The sequence below is a fragment of the Hesperophylax consimilis genome, chromosome 15, assembly GCF_061612785.1.
Source record: "Hesperophylax consimilis isolate HC1 chromosome 15, BYU_Hcon_1.0, whole genome shotgun sequence".
In the NCBI taxonomy this organism is placed as follows: domain Eukaryota; kingdom Metazoa; phylum Arthropoda; class Insecta; order Trichoptera; family Limnephilidae; genus Hesperophylax; species Hesperophylax consimilis.
Genome location: NC_142850.1, coordinates 16,225,494 through 16,246,665, shown reverse-complemented (window position 1 = coordinate 16,246,665; position 21,172 = coordinate 16,225,494). Strand labels below are relative to the sequence as shown.

At 33.6% G+C, this 21,172-nt stretch overlaps 1 protein-coding gene across 8 annotated transcripts in view; it reads left to right on the top strand.

The window, feature by feature from the left end:
- Dys (Dystrophin) overlaps window positions 1-21,172 on the top strand; it is a 1,264,777-nt gene that overhangs the window by 14,646 nt on the left and 1,228,959 nt on the right. For 7 of the 8 annotated variants that reach the window (XM_089640243.1, XM_089640244.1, XM_089640239.1 and 4 more), the window contains exon 2: window positions 9,814-10,217. In XM_089640243.1, coding sequence (XP_089496369.1) covers window positions 10,115-10,217 — 103 coding nt within the window. In that variant the 5' untranslated portion in view covers window positions 9,814-10,114. Of the gene's footprint in view, window positions 1-9,813; window positions 10,218-19,078; window positions 19,412-21,172 lie in introns of those variants that run through there. The other variant, XM_089640240.1, reaches the window with a different exon arrangement.

Genomic DNA, 21,172 nt, shown 5'->3' with positions numbered 1-21,172 from the left:
ACAGGCAAATCATTTTAAAGGGGACACGTTTGAATTTGAACGTATTGTAACACCCGCCCGTAATCCCCTCTTACCCCTCAAATGCCCGAAAATCATTTCGAAAATGTTATTTTTTAATAAATCTATTTAAATTTCACTTTTGTTTTAGGGAAAGAATTAATACAAATCTTAGAAGCGGAAATTAACCCTATTCCCGACTCGGCAGATAGACTCGGTGTCGATGACAATGCATTCTTTCAACTTTTGGTGGCAATCACGTACACACACCCAGACGAATTACGCATTTCTCGCACATCGGATGATAATAAACGAAATAAATATCTGTCTTATCCAATCGACATTCGGGGAGGTAAGTAGAGTTGTCGACTTCACTTCCTGGGGAGGAATGTTCAATCCTCATTAAATTTGACTAAACTTGATTTCTTATTTTGTTTCATTCTTCATTCTTCAAAAACCAAAATTATTTTTAAATTAAATTAATTTTTGATCCATCCAATACACCACAACAAAAGCAAGGGTCTCTTATCTGATTTTATTGAATTCTTGATAACAAAACACCAATGTTATCGAACGAATTTCGATTTAATCGACGACCACAATACGAGTAATATAAAACAACGCCAATGTTTTGTTTCCTTAAATTATTTTTTCATGACCTATCCTATTTGTCTCGCTTTCGGATTATCAACATATTACAATAATAATATTATTAGTTTATTTTAGTATGCATATCAAATCCTGTTTTCACACATCTATTGCTCAGATATGACTTACCTCATTCAAATGATGATGTCATTTTGAATGTAATTAATTTCAAGTAGTATTTTTATGCATTCATTGGGTACCATCTACTTTGGGCTCCTTTTTTGTGTGCGCATATAAACATGGGGCGAATATATAATATGCTAGCCGATCCTCGAATTATGGGAAATGAACGAAGCAACAGCAATTGGAGCGAAACGTCGCTTTCGGTTGCTTCGTTCCTTTCCCATAATTCAAGGCTCAAATAAATGAAATAAAATTGCCACGGCCGAGAACTAAACTCCGATCAATTGCTACGAAGGCAACTTCTCTTAACATTACACCACCAACGTAAGAACGGCAGCAAAATTCTTTACAGATGTACTGAAAATAATAATTATTATATATTTTTGAATGTTATGTACTCACATCTCACTTCATATCCGAAGTCATATTGTTTTAAATGTTCTAATCTACTAGAATTATTCCGATTGACAAGGCCCGGAAGTTTTTGGCTACGCCACTGCTCATAAAATAATAATATTTCTGTAATGTAATATATTTTTAAATTTTAGAATATTAAGTACTCACATCACATCCGAAATCATATAGTTTAAAATGTTCTAATCTCCTAGAATTATTCCGATTGACAAGCTGGCCCGGGAGTTTTTGCCTACGCCACTGCTCATAAAATAAAAATAATTCATTTAATATGCATAGGATATGGTCGTGGGAGGAAATCACAAAAGGTGTGATCTGAGAGAATCTCATCTTGCTTCACAAAAAACATAATGCAAATTCCATCAGGAATTTTAAATTTCATTAATAATTATACCATATTTTGTGTGGGTAGATTATCATAAGTATAAACAATATTTTAATGTAAGTACTAACCGTCTTACTAATTAGATTCTTACTCGCCCGTTAAACGTTGGTATGGTAAAGCCGGCCTTGAGCCTGGTTTAGGAACCGATTTAATCAAACAAACTCCATGGTAATAAGTCAAGTTTATCACTGTCCTGACCTTACTCCACGTTTACACCACGTTTTTTAGTAAGGCTGTAAGTATATATTTATCGTCAAGTAGATTGAATAACGTATAAATCAGATAACCGAGGCGTGTGCGTGGTAAATTCGCGTATTACGAATGAGGTAATTAGAAAATAATGCAATGCCGACATATCTACTCGTAAGCGCATTGGAAAATGTTAAGGCGAAGCACAACGAACTAATGCAAAATCGAGTGTTTTTGGTTAGAGATATTATAATTTGGCTTAGAAATATTTTAGATGTCTTAATTAAATAATGCGAGTAGAATACATCTTTAGTCCTTAGCCTTAGTCTTTTTATAAGCCCAGAAAAAAATTAAGTATCAGGCCTATTAAAAATTCTTTAAAGTTCAAAATCTCCTACTTACGAAACCATTTTCGGTTTTGGTTTTATTGTTTAGTGTGGCAAAATAAGTTCTTTAGAAAATTATTCTAAAACATAAATATTTGTGTCTGAACTTAAACAAAATAAAACACACTTTTTGGCACACTGAGGCAAATATTTTTTTACAAATACGTTCGGCTTCACAAATTCTAAAATTATAATTTCCCGTGATTTTTCACTAGTCTGCGAAAGTATTATATATATATAAATGACGTGGAAGACATGTTTGTTATAATTTGGTTTGATAGTATAGTATAACGTAGATATACGTATTCCAAATTAAACAGTTTTTTCATTAGCCCAAAGTTTCGTTAAAGTTTTACTCTCATTATCAGAACTGATGTCATTGCACCGATGTTGAAGACTTATGTCATCCAATTTAACGCTAGACTTTAGACCGGTGCCACCATTGATTAAGCTTAGCTAATTATTCAGCCGACTCCATTCTTCATTAGAGTAGAAATGCCAGTAAAATTAACAACTCTTAATGAAAGTAACAGTTAATAACAGAGTGTTCTGCATTCAGATCATTTGGAATACGATGTAGAAGTAATTACTGAAGTATTGGCAGAGGTTCTTTTTGAACTAGAAACTAGTAGTCAGAAGTAGAAATGAGTTATTTTATTTCGAGACCCCTCTGAGACCCCTTTTGCAACCAACATGCAACTTTACATTGTTATTATTACTTCAAGGTTCAAGGGAATAAGGTAGGTACTTGCGTAGGTACCTTTTTACACAATCTTACCTACATACTTAAAAAAATATCTAACGCTGTTTTATAAATAAATAAAATATTTGTATGTTACTTTTTATAACGTAAAGAAAGAAAGAAAGAACTGATTTTGAAGATAACGAAAATTGAGATATTTACAGCAATTTATTTTTGTTAATTTTTTGGGTTATTATGCTGTGTTGCCCTTTCTCCTTCTTAAGCCAAAGTTTCGGATAGCTTTAGAGGTGTCTGTCATTCTGCCACATCTGCCCTGATGATGGACACTGTGACGCTGTCCGAAACATTTGAAGCGCACCAAGGCATAATAACAATGGTCCAAAAATGAATCACGACAATAACGAAAGTACGGTCATGAATTGAAAGGATGTATAAATGTTGATGGAATAAGGAGCAAGTACCAAACAGTGAGGTTAAGTAGTTGTTTAATAATTCGTAAACTATTAACTAAGAAATTCCTTTACCACTGTAGAGAATTTTATTGAAAATTCGTTTGTTTAGACGGTCCAGATAAATGTAGGTGTGCATTTTAGTGTTTTTTTCCTCCGGATATTCAAATGGCCGCCATTGCATTGTCCAAAAGTATGGCGGACAATCTGTTCTATAATCTTTTTCATTCACTACTTCTGACAACTGTAAAACTAATGGTAATTTCCCATCGAAACTTTCAAAACGCCACGCATCAGTAAGCACGCGCCGTGTGAAGATTAAAAGGATGTAGAGGATCAGTCAAGGATAACAATGTATGTTTTTTTGAACAGTAGAATCCTACTAAGTTGTTTTTTGCACCCCAAAACCAAGGGATAAGAATGATAGCCATTTAAATTTAAACTCTCAATTTAAGTGCATCGATTTTGAAGGCGCATTTTAATAGTTTTTCAGTATTTGCACAATGTAAATACTCAACGATTTGATGAAATCACAGACAAAATTGAATATCACGAATCTGAAAGTTAGACACGCTCCCAGGAAGACACGGTTCGTTCAAGTAAATCAAATACTTGGATCACATCATCATTTATACATAGAAAGTATGTAACACAAGAAGTGTTAACTAAAATCAGTGCTTTGTGATGGTTGAGCCCATCCCATCAGAATTGTTTTGATGGTTAGTTTGTTGTCAAATAAATTTGTGTCATAAATTCACATTTCATTATAATCCCTTGGCCAATTTTGGCAGATATTTTTCACAGACAACAAACAGCCGTAAAGTCTTTTTGGGAGTATATATTCACACGGTCTCATAAAAGTTGTACTTTCCCATTTTTTTATTTACGCTGAGAAATATAATTTCGACAATGAGAAAGAGAGAATAAAGCTGAATTCAAAACTTTGCCGTAAACGCTCCCGAAATATTAAAATTAATTCTGCGAAACAACATAAAGCGTTTTAAAAATATTTATCGACGTCTGAAATTTTTTTAGTAAATACTTTTATATTACGAACAAAGTGAAGTCACAATAACTTTTATAATAATACCTAAATTTAATTTCTAAATAAATATGTTTTTTTTTACTTTCGTGTCTTTACTTCTTTAAGTAATTACAGTTTACACGAAACAAACCTTCGGTAAGCGACTTTAAAAACGTTATTTTGTTTGCGTCAAAATTTTAAAATTTTTAATTGCATACGTTGATTTGTAATTCTAATACTCGAAAGATCTGCTTTGAAGAACAGTATTTTATTTTGAAATACGTTCAAAAACAGCGAATTTATCTGAAATTGAACGTAATATGAAAATATTTTCTCGGCAATCTGCATTCTGACGGTTATCAATATTATGAGACAAGCATCTAGGGCCGGCCCTACTCGGGCGCAATCGGTGCAGTTCGCTCCAGGCGCCGAATTGTCAAGGCGCTAATAACACCTAACACTCCTAACATAACACCCTTAAAATTGTTTTTCATAAAAACGGCATAAAAAATCAAATCATACGAACATCATTGATTACAGTAATCATCTACCTAGGCGTCTACTAGGCGTCAGGCTCGCTTTGGCTCAGGGCCGGCCCAGCAAGCATCGTTATCGTAACCGCAGGATATAAAAATCTTAAAAGATATCGTAGGCGCCGATTATCTTTCAAATTATGATAAAAAAAGTGGGTGTGTCAAGCCTACGCAAGACAGAAGTGAAACTTCTAGTATTCCTCTCTCTCTATTTTCATTTCATCAAAAATTAAATGAATTAATTAAATGAACTACAACTATAAATGTAAATGTAAACGCAACACAAAACGCGAACACAACTTATCACAGCGGGAGCACGCTGCTAACTGATTCACTGGCCGTGGTGGGCGTGGCCGCGCAAGTGCGCTACCGGCCGACCTGCTAAACCGAACTCGTATCTCGCTCGTAACTCAAAGCAAAACGTTCGTGAGCGGCTCCCCCACCTCAACAAGCGCATATGGTGAGAGAGGGACAGTGAACGGTGAGCGGTGGTGGGGGTACCCGCATTTTCGTGTCGATCCTGACTCGGTTTTACTCCGTCCCCGAAAATCCATTACGCGCCTAAAGAAGTTTCACTTCAAAAATACAAGAGGAAGTCAAATTCTCTGATTGTGATTGCATAAATGAATCACAAATCTATAAATTCCCAAATAAACTCTGCATGAAGCAGTAATACCGTTTTCTTTACTACACGACCATTATGTACCCGATCGATGCAAGTGTTTTACAAGAGTACCTACCTAATAATACATACGCGCAGATTGCGCAGCAAGATTTTAAAATCTTCCTATCGCTGAGTGTTTGTCTAGCCACGATAGCCATTAAAAAGGTAAGTACCAAGCCATTAGTTACACATAAAAAGTCAACTTTTTAGAGGCGTGTTTTTTAACTCCCGTCTAATTGCGGCTTAATGTAAAAAATAATAATATTACAGAAGAATCTTTTTTTCAACCGAATTCCATCAAAACCACCTGATAGTTTTGAATCCATTCGGTTTCCATGGAAAATAAAGGAGTGCGGTCATTTGATGCATACCTTCTGAATAGAAATAAACTAACTTACTTAGGTACCCATAATACCGTATTCCTGACGGGGTGTGCAGGAAGGGTGGACCGCCACAACCCTACCTTGGCACACACTCTTATATTCATATATCCAATCACATTCATATAGGTGTCCCAAAAATAGTGGCAAGCAAGTCAAGATGTAGCACCTCTAGGTTACCCCAATCACCCCTACGTATATTCCGCGATTTTTTGTGATACCTAAACTTACAAGAGATTTTTGGTCACAGATACATGAATTATTGAGATACGAGTACATGCTTGATTTTTTTTCTAATTAGATGAATTGTATGCCTTGTAGACACAACACAAATTATGGACAGATCTGATACCATTGCGTCATAAAAAATGTGAAATCCCAAAGTTAGTTGAAATTTAAAAAAAGTCACAAAAAAAGTTCCACCTCGACATTTTTTTAAAACTCGCCGATTTTATCATCTGTTGACCTTGTAAATTTCATAAAAACAATCGCGTAAAATACATGGGGGTGATTTGGGTACTAGGTATGCTCTACCTCGGGATTTCCTCTTGACACTAGTTTTTGGGACACCACGTATATCGTCTCATACCTATATACTCGTGTTATTTTGTAGAACTCCATTTGTTTATGTTTTGTATCATTTAAAATAAATCAATAATAATATAGCATCTATTCCAAATTCCTGTAATATTCAAAAATCTTTTAATGAAAACATAAGAAAATACACAAATTTAGGAAATGAGATTAAAAAAATTTGGCATTCTCAGACTATAATAATATTACCATTCGTTATTTCGGCTACTGGCATTATACCTAGCTCTCTCATTAAAAATTTAGGCGTATTAGATCTATCAAAAAATTTGTATATAAAGATGCAAAAGTCGGTCATTTTGAATACACGTAGGATAACGAAAGATTTTTTAAATATTTATGTTGAGGGATCAGTAGGATTTATAGGCCCTGTTAGGAGTTCTACCGAGCCGAACCCTCTGATATGAAAATATCTGGAGTCGGTGAATTATTTTCCCATTTGATCTCTGGTGAGTTGACGTGTTGTTCTTGTATTGTTTTGTATTGTTTTGTATTTATTTTGCTTATACACGGTGTCCGGAAACTCGTAGTACAAGCGGGAAACTGGAGAATCTACACCACATGGGGAACCCAAAAAAACATAAAGTTTTTTGATTTGAGCATTTTCAAAAAAAAAAAAAAACCAAAAAAAAATATTTTTCGGCTATTTTAGGGTTAAAGTTTTTTCTGGTGTTTAGGGTTGAATAACAGATGTTTTAACCCTGCAGAGCAGAAATATTTTATGATTACACCGGGTTAAATGAAGGGTGATTTCAAAATAATGCTTCAAATCCGAGTTTCTTCATTTGTTTTACTTTCAAATAGTTTTAATTAGTTGGGTACTCTGATCTTCAGTAATAATTTATAAGAATTTGATTTAAAAAAAAAAAAAAAAAAAATCAACTTCAAACTCGATTTACTCGATAACGAAAGCTCAAATAAAAAAAAATATACTGCAAAATCGACTCCAAATGTGATGTAGATTCACCAGTTTCCCGCTTGTACTACGAGTTTCCGGACACCCTGTATAAAGCACTTGCATAATGTTGATTGAATAGATGATCATTTGTGGAAAAGTTGTGAAAGGGTTTAGTTTTTCCTATGGGGAAGATTTAACCGGGACATAAAATCGGAAAAATATAAAATGAATATTATTAAAGTTCTGCCAGATTTTAAAGTTTCATTGAAAACATAGGTACCTACTTCCCATATTTTCTCTTCGTCATCAAAAATACTTTGTTCGTTTTTCTCTGATAATGTGCGTGGTGTGAAATTTTCCTGCGTAATGTAATGTAACGTGTAAAATTATTCACGTTCACTGAAATTTTAGTTTTCAAAATTGGAACTGATTGTCGGAACCAAGCGATTAAGTAGGTACCAAAAATATTTTATTTTCCTTCCTATATTCGAAATATGTAATTCTGTTCTTTAATTTTTTTACATATATATCAATCACTAATGATTTTCAAAGTTTACTAATGGTGTTCATTTGAAATGTAAATTTGTGATCGTCTCTCTAATTCATTTGGATATTTCATAGGCTTAGGATATGATAAATGCTTATTTCAGCTTCACAAATCCTATAATTATTACATCCCGTGATTTTTCACGGGTTTGCGCTAGTTACAAATAAATAATAACATTATTATACATATATTTATTATTATTATGTGAACTAAATTGCTAACGGCGTGATAGGTGTTTCTAGGCTTCCGCGAATGTTCACGCTAGAATTGAAATTATAAAAAAACTTCACGATTTCATTTGAGCATGTGTTTTGTGTTGTTATTATGCGGGTTGCCGGCCATTGTTTTAACGGAATAAACTTTAAACTTTAACACCGTGTGAAAGTAAGTTTTACATCGTAATAATTTTAAGTAAGGTTCCTGTTTTTTGTCTGTTGTTAAATCTCCAACAGCGTTTGATGTTTGATAAACCATTTGTAATGCTTTAAACCTAGTTGCACTGGAAGTTGATTTTTAATCTGTGTCACGTGGTAAAACGAAATAAGTATAGGGCTCTTCAAGAACCAGGTTCATTCCTTTCTTTCCTCATAAATATCCTCCACACAGCAGCCCCAAAAAGGACAATGAAAATATTTTCATCAGGGCCGCCTGTTTGGAGTTAATATTATCATCTTTCTATCTTTGCATGGGTATCTGTTTGTAATATAAGCATTCAAATTAAGGCCACGTAGTAAGCGTTCAAAGATGGTTTGAAAGGGAGATATGTAAATACGAATGTTAGAGGGAGCGCGCCAATATTAAAAAACGATAAAAATTAAGCGAAAATGGTGATAAAAAACGACTACTTTGAAATAGAGCAAAAATCTCTCCTCAAATGCTTTAGTTGCATTTAAAGATACACTGTGAATTTTTTCATGCTTGTAACATATTAAATAACAGAACAAAACGTGTTTTTAATATTTTTCTGAAGTTACTTTGCAATATACAGATATTATCTTCAAAAATAACATACATTTTTTTGGAAATTAAAAACTTAAAGAGTTAACGAGAAACTTGTTATAAATCGGTAGAAATTGGTTATGCGGGGCTTAATAGACGAGCCAACCAGGGAAAAGGGAAGACAACTTGCGCGGAGCGTGACCGTTCCACTTACGATGATTTTGTCAATAAATGAATCTGTCAGTATACAGGCGACTCGCATTGTAATATCACCGTAAGGTCATAGGAAATAAAATTGGCTTAAGAATTACTAGTTCTTTTTAAAATGGCGCACAAACTGCTGGCTAAGTAAAAACTGTTTTGTTACACTAATTAGTTAGACGCTTTTACACACGTGTTATAATTTACCCACCTCACTTAATTTTAGCGTCGCTAGCCGCTACGCCAGGCGATTCGTTTAAGAACGAACATTCAGATCCTGCGTCCCAGTGGACTGGGTTGCAAATCATTGGCTTACTTTAAAGAATTTTACTTTTCTGCGCATGGTCTGGTTTTTTAATGTACACTATTCGGTGGTCAATTTACGACTGATGTCATAGATTATTCAAAGCATTCTCGAATCTTCCAGGTATCTGTCACGGTATATGTATATTGTCACGTAGATTGCCCCCAGCTCGTCTAAATAATAGATTAATAAAAACCAGATTTCGCGTTAGGGATGTCTTTGGTTTGTCTGCATAAAATTAGCAAAGTATTTCCGTTCTTGAATTTATCCGTGAATCAACTAGGTACATATTTTCAATACCCATAAGTGCTGTCCATAATGAGTCATGGAGTTTTTCTAGTATCATAATAAAATACTTTCTTCGATATAAAACCAAATTAAAAATATAAAGATTAATCAGTTTGCATAAATACATCTGGTAAATTTTGTGATTTTCAGCATAAAACGAAAAAATAAAAATACAACTAAAACTGTGCTCGATAGAGATTTATAAACTAACCAAGGAGGCTTGCAGTGCTGTGAGTGAATTCTAATAACAGTGCTGTGAAAATAGTGTTAAACCAGAGTTTAAAAAAATTATTTAAAAACAGTGCATTTGTGTGTCAGTTCCATTTTCGAACAGACGTTTCCCGCGTGGAGAGATGCGTCTAGTAACAGGGCGTTTCGCAATCGACCCAATCGGCCCGATCGACACAATAGACACAATCGCCATCTGATAGTAATTATCTTTACGGAGATAATGTCATCACCGGTCCAGCGGAAGGTGACGTGGGTGGTGCAGGTGGGAGAGCCTCCCGCGCACGAGAATGCGCCGTTTGAGACCCACATTCACCAAAGCAAATGTAAGTCTAAATTTCCACATTTTTATTACTTTTAAGGTAAAAGATTTCCGTGACAATGCGGAACAATCTATTTTAAGAAATCGTAAAAGGCGATCAGTAGTTAGGCAGGTAGGAAATTATTGACATTTTTCAAGAAATCTAAGAGTTTGTGGAGCGTTATTCAATGTTTTCATTATTTTTAATGTTATATCGATGGTATAAACATAAAGACCAGATGTAAATTAAGTTTTTCGCGGCAAATAGTAAGTTGCTTAGCCTTGTGTGGTAATGAGCCACGCTGTGCTTCTTGCTAATCAGTTTCCATCATTAGCCGTGATGATGCAAGGAAGAAGTACGGGTATTCAGGCACCCCAAAAGTCGAACAATGTAAAACTACATATGTGCGTTCCCACTAATTAAAAAATAATAGTTTCAAAACAAAGACAAAAGTCATAGCTTTCAAATAAGTCTATGGTTTGGTGAATAGGAGGAACCTACTGATATACTGTATAAAGCGATCTACTGAGACAATATACCTTTATCCCGATGAAGAGATTGTGAAATTGTACAAATTGTTTTTCTTTAGTTTATTGTAATCTTTATACTGTATGTAACTGTAATAGTAAATAACTACATTTTCAAATTAATCACATTGACCCAACCTAATTTGTTGTTTAATTTGAACAATTTTCTCAACAAATAAATCAATGTTTGATCTATAAAGTACCAAAAAAATATTTACTGGAACTTCTGGAATGAGGTCAGCTTGTTCTAACTACCTGAATACAATTAAAGCAAAGCTTGACTTTGAGGGAGAGTATATATATATTTTTTGTATGTTTTTTCGTTTGTTTTTTATTTAGTTATAAAATTACATTTTATATCTAAACCTTTTTTTATTTATTTCTATTACATTGAGGACACTTTACAATACATCTAAAACTTATTCTTTATCGTATTTAGGCATTTAGGCATAAACCACGAAAAACTGCAAGGCTTTTAGCTTCTTCATCTGTCGGTAATTCATTAAAAATCTTAAATCCTTTAAAATAGACATATATTTTGGGTTCCGGATAAATTTGTTTTTGGAAGTCTAAAATCTCCACAGCTTCTCGTGGGGTAGCCATGTATTCCGAAACAATAGGTAGGTCTGACAACAGTGGCAACACCATATACAATTTTTGTGGTCAAGCCGTTGCATTCTATGGCTTTACGTGAGTAGTTGTGGTCATAAAAATACATATTTATTCAATGTTTAAAAAAATCTTATTGATGTAATATATAGATTAACTTTTCAGTTCCGTGCGTAGTTTTGATTAGGTATTTTATAATGCATTCATTTTATATTACCATTACAATATTAGATATTTCGCTTATTATGATAGAAAACTTTGAAAAACACAATAAAGCGTCAAAATTTCAAAAACACAATGTTTATTAGTTGAGGTATTGCGAACTGAAGAGTTGCACTGACCTAGAAACTTCAAACAAAAGCTGTGCAAAATTCATCAATTCATGAATCAAATACTGAGAGTTGTGGTCGCTTCAGACGCGAATAATTTCCGCGTATTTTGAGAAATTTTCAATAACAATGGAATTAAATTTATATAAAGTTGTACGTACATAATATGCTTTAAAAATGTTCACATGCACCACCATTACCAAGTTTTGTATTACGTGTGCAATGACATTGTATATTTGAAAGATTAAAGAATTATAGTCGAATGTTGTCGAGTGTGATCTTAGATAGATGTACCCACTTATGTATGTTCCTCTATGAGTGTACTTAGGATTTGTTGTTGATTTGAGTGTAATGGTGCTGCCAGACGCAAAGCTCACATCAAAAGTTAATGTACAGCGCATCATCTTTTCTACCGACACACGACGCTATCAAATATTTCTTCCTATGGTAGGAGAGGGGGTCAGTTGAATTCGAGAGCGGCCGAGGAACATAATTTCATCTGTCAAAGTGACAACTTTACTTACTGACAGCTTGAGCACGTTTTCGAAATGGATGATACTTGTCGCCTATTGCTGGATCTGTTGGACAGCTCATCCTCAGATGATGATGCCGCCAACTATATAATTATAAATGCTATTTATAAACTGTTTAGATTTTAAACAATCTGCGCGTAAATAGCGCATTTTCACATAACCTGACATAACCTCTCCGTCGAATCGACGAAAGCGACATATAATAAATTATTGTAAAATAAGCTCACGTCGATTTCTAAAAATGTCGAAGGCAAAGGCGGCAAGGACCAACACCAGGGCAGGGAACGAGAAGAGAGCACGAGAGCTGACGAGAGCAAACCAGATTACCCAGTAAAACAATTGAAAACAATCAACAAACGAACAAACTAGAAGCTTCTCTATGTAGGTTTCGGGCCGTCCAACTTTATCAAAAAACCGAATGATATTACCAAATAAACATACTGAGTTAAAAATATGATTAATTTTGAAAGGGCGAAAATTTGTTTACTTCAAATTCAAATATTGATTATATTTATATTTTAAATATATGTTAAGTATGTTTGCCAAATAAAGTTTTTTTATGTTTCTAAATTTACTAGCACACATGACGATATGAGCTAACATAATAAATAAGAAATGCATTATTAGGCTGCTTATGTCATGGCTGTCAAAGGGAACACGGAACTTAGTTGGTAGCTCCGTAATTAAAATGACCCCCTCTCCTTTTTACGGCGGAGAGGGGGACGCATAACTTTTCAAATATCGCGTCGGGAGCGGTTACGTAAAATAAATTCGGTTAGCGAAGTTCAGAACCACACTTATAGCGCGTTATCTTTTTACGTGTGTCGGGTCTGTATGGGATTGTATGGCGAGCGCTATTGTGCTTTATATTATCTGTTGATGTGAGCTTTGCGTGTGGCTGCACCATTATGCTAATAGAAGCCTTGTATAGGAGCTCAACAAAATATTTTAAATCCAATCACTTGATTTGATCATCTGCTACTAGAGGATGTTTGTTTTCGGTAATCTGGTTACGATACTGGAAGCGAAAAGTATTATTTGATGTAGACACAAGATAAGTTACTTGAGACAAATACTAAGCAGTTTTAGATAAGTATTGCACTATTTAATGTTTTGAAAGAATTGCTTTTGCAATAGGTACTAATAGATGGTAACGAGGAAGGACTGTTATGTAAGTAGGTAACAAACCGAATTTTAACAAAGCATTGCACAAATAGCAATTACACGGTACTTTAAAACCAAATAATTGACAAAATAAATGGTGATTTTAATGAGTCAGATAACATAAAAAACAAATAAAAGATTTTTTTAGGCAGCGGTTATTGGACTTGTCATTCCAACAGATTCGTTCCATCAGATGGATTCTAAATATAAGTTTTGTCACTTGAACGTTCGACAAATTCTTGGTATTTGAATCACTCACGATGCAACATTTCGTTTAATTTATTTAGACGCCTGGTGCTATTGTCTTCTAATGAAATATCAATATTGAGCTTAGTTGAAGAATCCATTGATGGCTCATTTAAGTCACAACAACGATACATAAATTCATGAACAGAATGACTTGGGAGAATTAATTCCTTTTATTGGGTGACACAGTTAAAACGTCAATATTATTCTGGTGTCGTCTCCTATAGGAGGTAGGCTATCATCTCGGGAATTTCATCCAGCAAACATCACTCCTAACAGAGTAGGTTTCGAAGTTATAATTAGTCATCACTCCTTTCTCTACTACTTCCAGCATTGATGCATTCCAGCCTTTAATCTTCTCCTTGGATAATCACTTAACTCCAATTAAATTTCAAACCATATTATAGAGATCTCTAAAGTGTCATGTGAAAGATATTATCTTATAAATATTACCTTCGAACACATATATTCTTTATTCTTTGAATGTCTATCTCTCCGGCGCTAGTAAAAACCTCAATTATTGTATTAGGTATAATGAGCGCCTTGGTTTCTTGGCTACTGCTCAGCGCTACTCTATCTTTGTCATAAATGAACATTTAAATTAAGAATTTACTGGAAACATAAAGAGTGTTTTGTTACTTGTTTACAATTTTTTGTTGTTGTTTTGTTTTACATTAGCTCCATCATTAGGAAATTATTTTAGGGAGAGAAAGGAGAGAAAGTTCTGGGAATGAAAAGAGAATGAGGGGTAGGTGGGAATCTGGGGTTCAATGTGTCCAGGAGTGACTGACGTTTAAATCCATCCCACCACTGCGGTGCAAGGCGATGGGTCGAGGGAGAGTCCGGCTGGAGAGGTCAAAAGGTCTCCCTCAACCAGTGTCTCCCGATCCGATCATCCACAGAGTAGGTGGGCAAACTCAGCAGCCGTTGTTATCCAATAAATAGGTTCCGGGGCGACGGTACCCATACCCGCCTCCTAAATAGTTTTTTTGTGAGAAAATAACGGTATTGTAATGTCATTGGTTAAATCATGAATTTTACTCTTTTCACACCCAATATCGCAGAGTTTGTCCATTCGATGAATAATTTCTAAATTTACCTTCAGGGTTCAGCGTGTTCGTCTAATCCACAACTATTTAAATTCTATGGAGTTTAACGGGTTGTGAATTTGTTTAAAACATATAGAAGGTTTAGAGATAACTTCATTAAAACGGTCGGTGGCTGAGTTGACATCGCGGTTGGGTCCCACCCGGGTGTAGTGTGTTCAATTCCTCGGCAGTCCTCCTAGTAGAAGATTTTCAAATATCGTAAGGTTATTCGTAACCCGGGAATTTTAAAAATGAAAAAAAAAATCTGGCGGAAATAATAATAATAATTTTAAAAAATCGTAGCATTATGAATAATTTATTTGAGAGTCCATAAAAATATCACATTATTATATATATACATATTATCAAATCAGTTTATTTCGCTATAATCGTTAAAATATTATAAGCGTCATAAATTTTGCGACTTGCAAGAATTTAACATGAACTTCAGAGACGCGGGAAATTTAACTGCGTTACCCGATATAATAAAGCAAATGCACAGCAGGGACAACAAAGAATTTAAATATAGAATACCTACCGAAGAGTCCTTTTTCAAACTGTTTGATGCATGTTCATAACCGGTCCGCGATTACTCCTTCCTCTTTGCGCCGCAGGAATATGCACGGACTCGACTGACTCGACTCGGGTAAGGGAAGGTACCTAAATACCTGCGTTTCTGATGGCAATATAGTTCGAGTATTTGCAGTTGCATGATTTTTACCACCCGTAATGACGATTTATTCGGCAGCGAAATTAAAAAAAAATATTAGACCCTTCAATGAAATACTGAATGGAGAAACAGTCCATTATTTTCTCCCCTATTATAATGTGGTCGTAAGTATAACCAAATACCCTGAAATATTAATAATAAGTCCGACCCCAGTAAAATATTGGCAGTATTTATTTGAATTGGCTGGCAACCTTAGACGTTATAGGCGCTAGTGTGTAGGTATCTACCTACGAATAACCCGGCTATATAGAATTCTTTCTACTACAACCATCGTAAGCGGAAAATTTTGCTTGTGCAATGATAAATGATTTATATTGGCAGAGGACTGAACCAGACGCTTTGGACTAACCGGTTAATATTGAGGAATACACATGCCGAAAATGTGTATATTCTTATTTGGCCTTATATCACCACCAATGTAGGTAATAGGCATACATAATGCTTGGCAAACGGAATTTAGAACCGGACGATTTTAACTCAAAAGTGTTTTTTTTTTTATTTTGTGAAAAAATTTATAGTAAAAAAAAAAGTTACGTAAAGGAATCTGTCACAGATAATCTTAGCAAAAATATATTTTTTTTATATGCGTTCAAATCAAATCTCATTATTTAATCATTTTTTTTAATAAACGCTTATATTTTTTTAAGTAATTAAGACATTTATTTTTATTATACTGAAGCGAAACAGTAGAAAAAGTTTTAATTTATTCAAAGCATAATTTTTGAATTCATAATGTGAACCGATTCGTAAAAAAAATGATTTCACATAGTAAGCATTCAAAGACGGTTTGAAAGGAAGATATGTAAATACGAATGTTAGAGAGAGCGCTAATATTAAAAAAATATATATAATAATTAAGAGAAAATGGTGAAAATATTTAATAAAACACGACCGTTTGAAATAGAACAAAAATCTCTCGACAAATGCTTTAGTTGCATTTAACCCTTCCCATACGGTAATAAAAAATTCCCTGAGCTCCGGTGCTATGTACTCAGTATACAGGTATTTTTTTCATTTTTAAGTTGGATAAAAACGAATAGTTTATTGGATTCATGGACATAAGTAAAATATTATGTATTAGTGCTGGAAACGAGGAATAAACATCGGCTCCGCACAAAATGCATAATTACAGCCGGCAGACGTCTGATTATAAAACCATTTTTCGTCTAAATATTGTATTCTGTTGCGATAAATACTTGTATTTTAATTATTTTATCCAATTCATAAATGTAGTATTGAGGAACACCTAATAGAAGAATTTTGTGTTTATGTGCGAGGTGCTGAAATAATTATAGTCGCTTCAAATCAGTACACAGCACCGGCAAGGAAGGGTTAAAGATACACTGATTGTGGATTTTTTAATGCCTATAACATATTAAATAACAGAGCAAAAAGTATTTTAAATAATTTTCGGAGTTTTTTTCTATCGAGGGAATTTCATATGGGCATAACAAATGTATAGATATTATCTTCAAAAATTACATATATTTTTTTGTAACTTAAAAACTTAAAGAGTTAATGAGAAACTTGTAAAAAATCGGTAGAAATTGGGTATGTGGGGGCCCTTAAAGGTTATTAAAATTACTCACGGGTGCTATTTAAGTAGGAATTCCGAGTGAACATGCATTAAATTAAAAATTGTACCTAACATGCTAGTAAAAAGTCTACACATAAATAAAACATTTTGGCAGATACCTGTCTTTAGATACGACCCAAAATAAATAAAATTGTTGAAAATAAGCAATGACCATTAAAACCCTAGCTTTTAAATTATCTTTATCACGTTTCCTACTAACATCTCTTCAATAGTTCATTTATAAAGCCAATGAAAATCGTTTAAACCAAATGTGGGTAACACACTTACAGCTATAATCATAAATTGATTGAACCAATAATGAATGGATGAAATAACGATGATTAATTGTTGTTAAATTTCAAAGGATTTATTCACCAATCATTTAAATTCTAAAAACTATACATGATTACAGTCTTAATTAAAAACATCACACGGAGAAAACTTAATGATATGAAATATTGTTCATTTATTTAAAATCTGGTCAAATGTTTCGTTTTACTAAACAACGGGACTAGAGGCCGTAGAGAGGGAGTAAAGCACGAATATGTTATAAGGAAGTAGGTACCTACCTATGCAAATAATTGTGTAAAAAGTGTTAATAATGCACAATCAAATTAATAATAAAATTATAATCATAATCAGGATCCAAAAACGACACAACGGTGGCGTCTTTTCTTGTAATTTAAAATAATATTATTACGTTGGAAGGAAACAAGAAACAAGTTTCAGTTTCCCGCCATAAAGTGCCGATCCGAAGAATTTTTTACTCTGGCTAACTTTACCATGCTCAGAGCAACAGGCTCTGCTGTGGCGCTAAAAAATTGGATCCACGTTGTTTCAACTGCGCAGGCGCAGACTGTGGAAAAGGCGGGGCTTCAGTGCAATGTTGCTAGCGAGGAGAATATTCCCGACGTTAAGGATAAATGCTTTAACTTTTAAATTAACCGTCTGCTTTGGAAATAAAAAAAGTACTTCAATAATTGAATAGCGCCGTTTTTGTAAAACGTATCAACTCAAGAGTGCTTTACAAATACCAATACATAGGATCTTACTCTTTACTAATTATTATTGAAAACCGATTGGTTAATACGCACCACACAGACATTAATCACACTTTGTAGCATTCCGGTTTTGCTAACCTAGTACGATATTGAACTAAAATATTTTTGTTAAAGACAACTTACAAGAGCGACCCTGTTTGACCAGCATAAAGCCAGGGTAGCAATGTCACCACCCGGTTGGGCAGCGTTATTAGGAGGGTTAATATAGGAGCTGTAGAAAGGGATTTATTAATACGGGTCTTGAAGAGACCCGAATTATATGAAGGAGGATAAACAGATCCCTGTAACTGGCTCCACATGCCAGCCGTCTTATGAGTAGGTACTTAAATACCTACCTACTTTATGATAAATCAAAAATATTTTATGTTACATTTTTTTTTAAATTTCAAATAAGGGATTGTACAATTTGTCCAAAGAAATGTAACTATCTCAATGACAATTCTTTAAAACATTCTTCAAGCAGGTAGTAGGTAGGTAAGTTTTATTAAAGGTAGCTATATAGTCAAAGTGAGGCTTGCTTGAATGATAAAGTGGATATAGCTGATATTCGAAAAAGCAAACGTCAATGAAAATTATGTTTTTTAACTTTCTTCAAGCCCGTTAACATTTTTTAAAATTATTTTTATTTCTTGCTAGTGCAATCCCGATGAGTTACAAAACTAAGACGGGAGGAACTTACAATACGTATGTGGGAGGTAATGAGTACAAATTAACATTGGTATTTTGATATCAAAATTATAAGTTCCACCTAGAAAAGAGCGCAAAAATCTAAAAAATAGAAAATAGAAAATAAATAAAATAAGTTTCGTATACATAAAAGTACATTGTTTATTCAGATTTGACAGCTTGTAGCAGGAATCACAATCATGAGAACTATTATAAAAAATATTCTTAAAATCTTCTAAAATCAGAATCCCAACTTTCACAGAATAAAATGCAGTTAAAATGTGGGGAAAATGTTTGTATGGGTACTGGCAGCACTGATAGTTAATGCCAGTTTTAGTTTTATGGATGGCCGTTGTTATGTTGTCATACCATACGGGCTCTCTGTTTTCGCTTCTGTCATGTTTGTGACTTTTACAGCTTTTAAAACAGTTTAAACTTATTAAATCGACGCGCAAGTGCATAACCATTAAGTGTTTTTAGTTAAATACAAGTGTTTAGTGATAGGTGACAAGTTATAAACAGTTTGGTGAAGTTTGACAAAAGTTTTTTCGGATGGGAGTGGTATATGCCATGCCGCAATCCTTTTTTACCATCCGAATCCAAAAAGAAAAGTACCTTCAAGAGTGTTTTTAATGTTTCTAAATCGAGTTCAAGGATTTGAAAACTAACCATGGAGACTCCATTTATCGGTGAGTTGGTGAAAAATACTAGATAAAAAGATTGAATCCACAGGTTGTTTACTTTTTACCGGCTACGCATAGTTGCTTGATAATGATGATTTTCTTACGTACGTATGTATTTTCGCATACAAGAAACATAACTCAACGTTTACCTTCGTCTCTGCACAGCCTAGTATTTGAGATTATTTAATGTACTTAGGTTTTGTTTTCTCGATTTTAATTCAAATTGAAAGGCTAATAAAATTGCAATAATATTGTTTCGTACCTACGTCCTTCAAGTTCGAGAAAGTATCGGCGTAGGTTTGATCCCAATGAACAATACATTTTTAGCACATTCATTTGTGTTAGATGAATTTAAAATTATCATTATTTAAAACCAATCTTTATTCAACGATATCTTACATGTATAAATAACCGTCCAAAACAAATTCATTGGAAATAATAGGTCCCTACCTACCTACCTACCCATTTATTAACGATTCATACCAAATTCAAATGATTAAAATGTTCATAAATTGTGTTTTTTCATTGTAAAAAATGGATGTTATTATTTTTCTTAGTTGATTCTGTCACGATATTATGTTTTTACATTTCGCTCTTTAATCTGTTCTCCATTGAATTACAATATTAAATATTTGATGAGATCATCTATCAACTCTGAAGGTTGAATGTTCATATAGAAAATTATTCCAGAAAATCATTAAAAACATTTTTGTGGTTTTCTGCAAACTAAAAATGATTATATTTGAAATTTCTATAGCACGTGGTTGTATAAATGTCACATTTTATCTGTGTGCAAATAATATGACATCGTGATTACGAAGGTTAGGTTCATATTGTTAAGACTTTTTATATTTAGTTGGAATAAGTCAACCAGAATACAATTCTCTTGTCTAATATCATTACATTTTGTAACTTATTACAATGTACATCCACAAGAAACAAGAAAAGTTTAATAAATAATAATGTCTTGTAAAAAATTAACCGAAATGCATGGTTTTAATATATTCTGAATGACATAAATTATTAGAATTATTGAAAAAAAATTTAGGGGAGGAATGCAGATCACGCCAAACTCTGGGAATTGAATAAAAATGCACTATCTAGATGAAAAAAGTGTGTAGAAATTCATTAAAAAAATAATTAAGGCGCGGAAGAATAAATTGAGGGAGATACAGCCGATCAAAATTTAATAAATTGCACTTCGCGATCTGATATTATCACCATATTCGGACAGTCCGCCGCCATATTTTGTCACGAAAATCAAATTAAAAACTTTTAATACTTTTGAAATTTCAGTAGTGCCATCCAAAAAATAAAAAGTGTTGCCATATAATAATATCAATGCATGGAAAATTCTGAAAATTAAATATCATTTGCCAGATTGGTAGTTTATTATTTAAAATCTTGTAAATACTTAATTTATGTATATATATATAACCTAACCTAACTGTGATTTTCTATAACAAAAAAATGACCCTTTAATAACGCCCACTCGCGTCCCCTTTAGAGTTTTATCTCAGTTTTCAAGTAGTTTGTGGGCTACCCTAGGTTTGTATAGACGGTTTGTGATTTAATACTAATACCTTTTTTCCATGTTATTTCCTGTTACACAAAATTGCCCCTTTAATAACGCCTGCTCGCGTCCCCTTTAGAGTTATATCCCAGTTTTCAAGTAGTTTGTGGGCTACGCTAGGTTTGTATAGACTGGTTTGTGATTTAATTCTAATACCTTTTTCCCATGTTCTTCTGCCTACTCTAACCCAAACT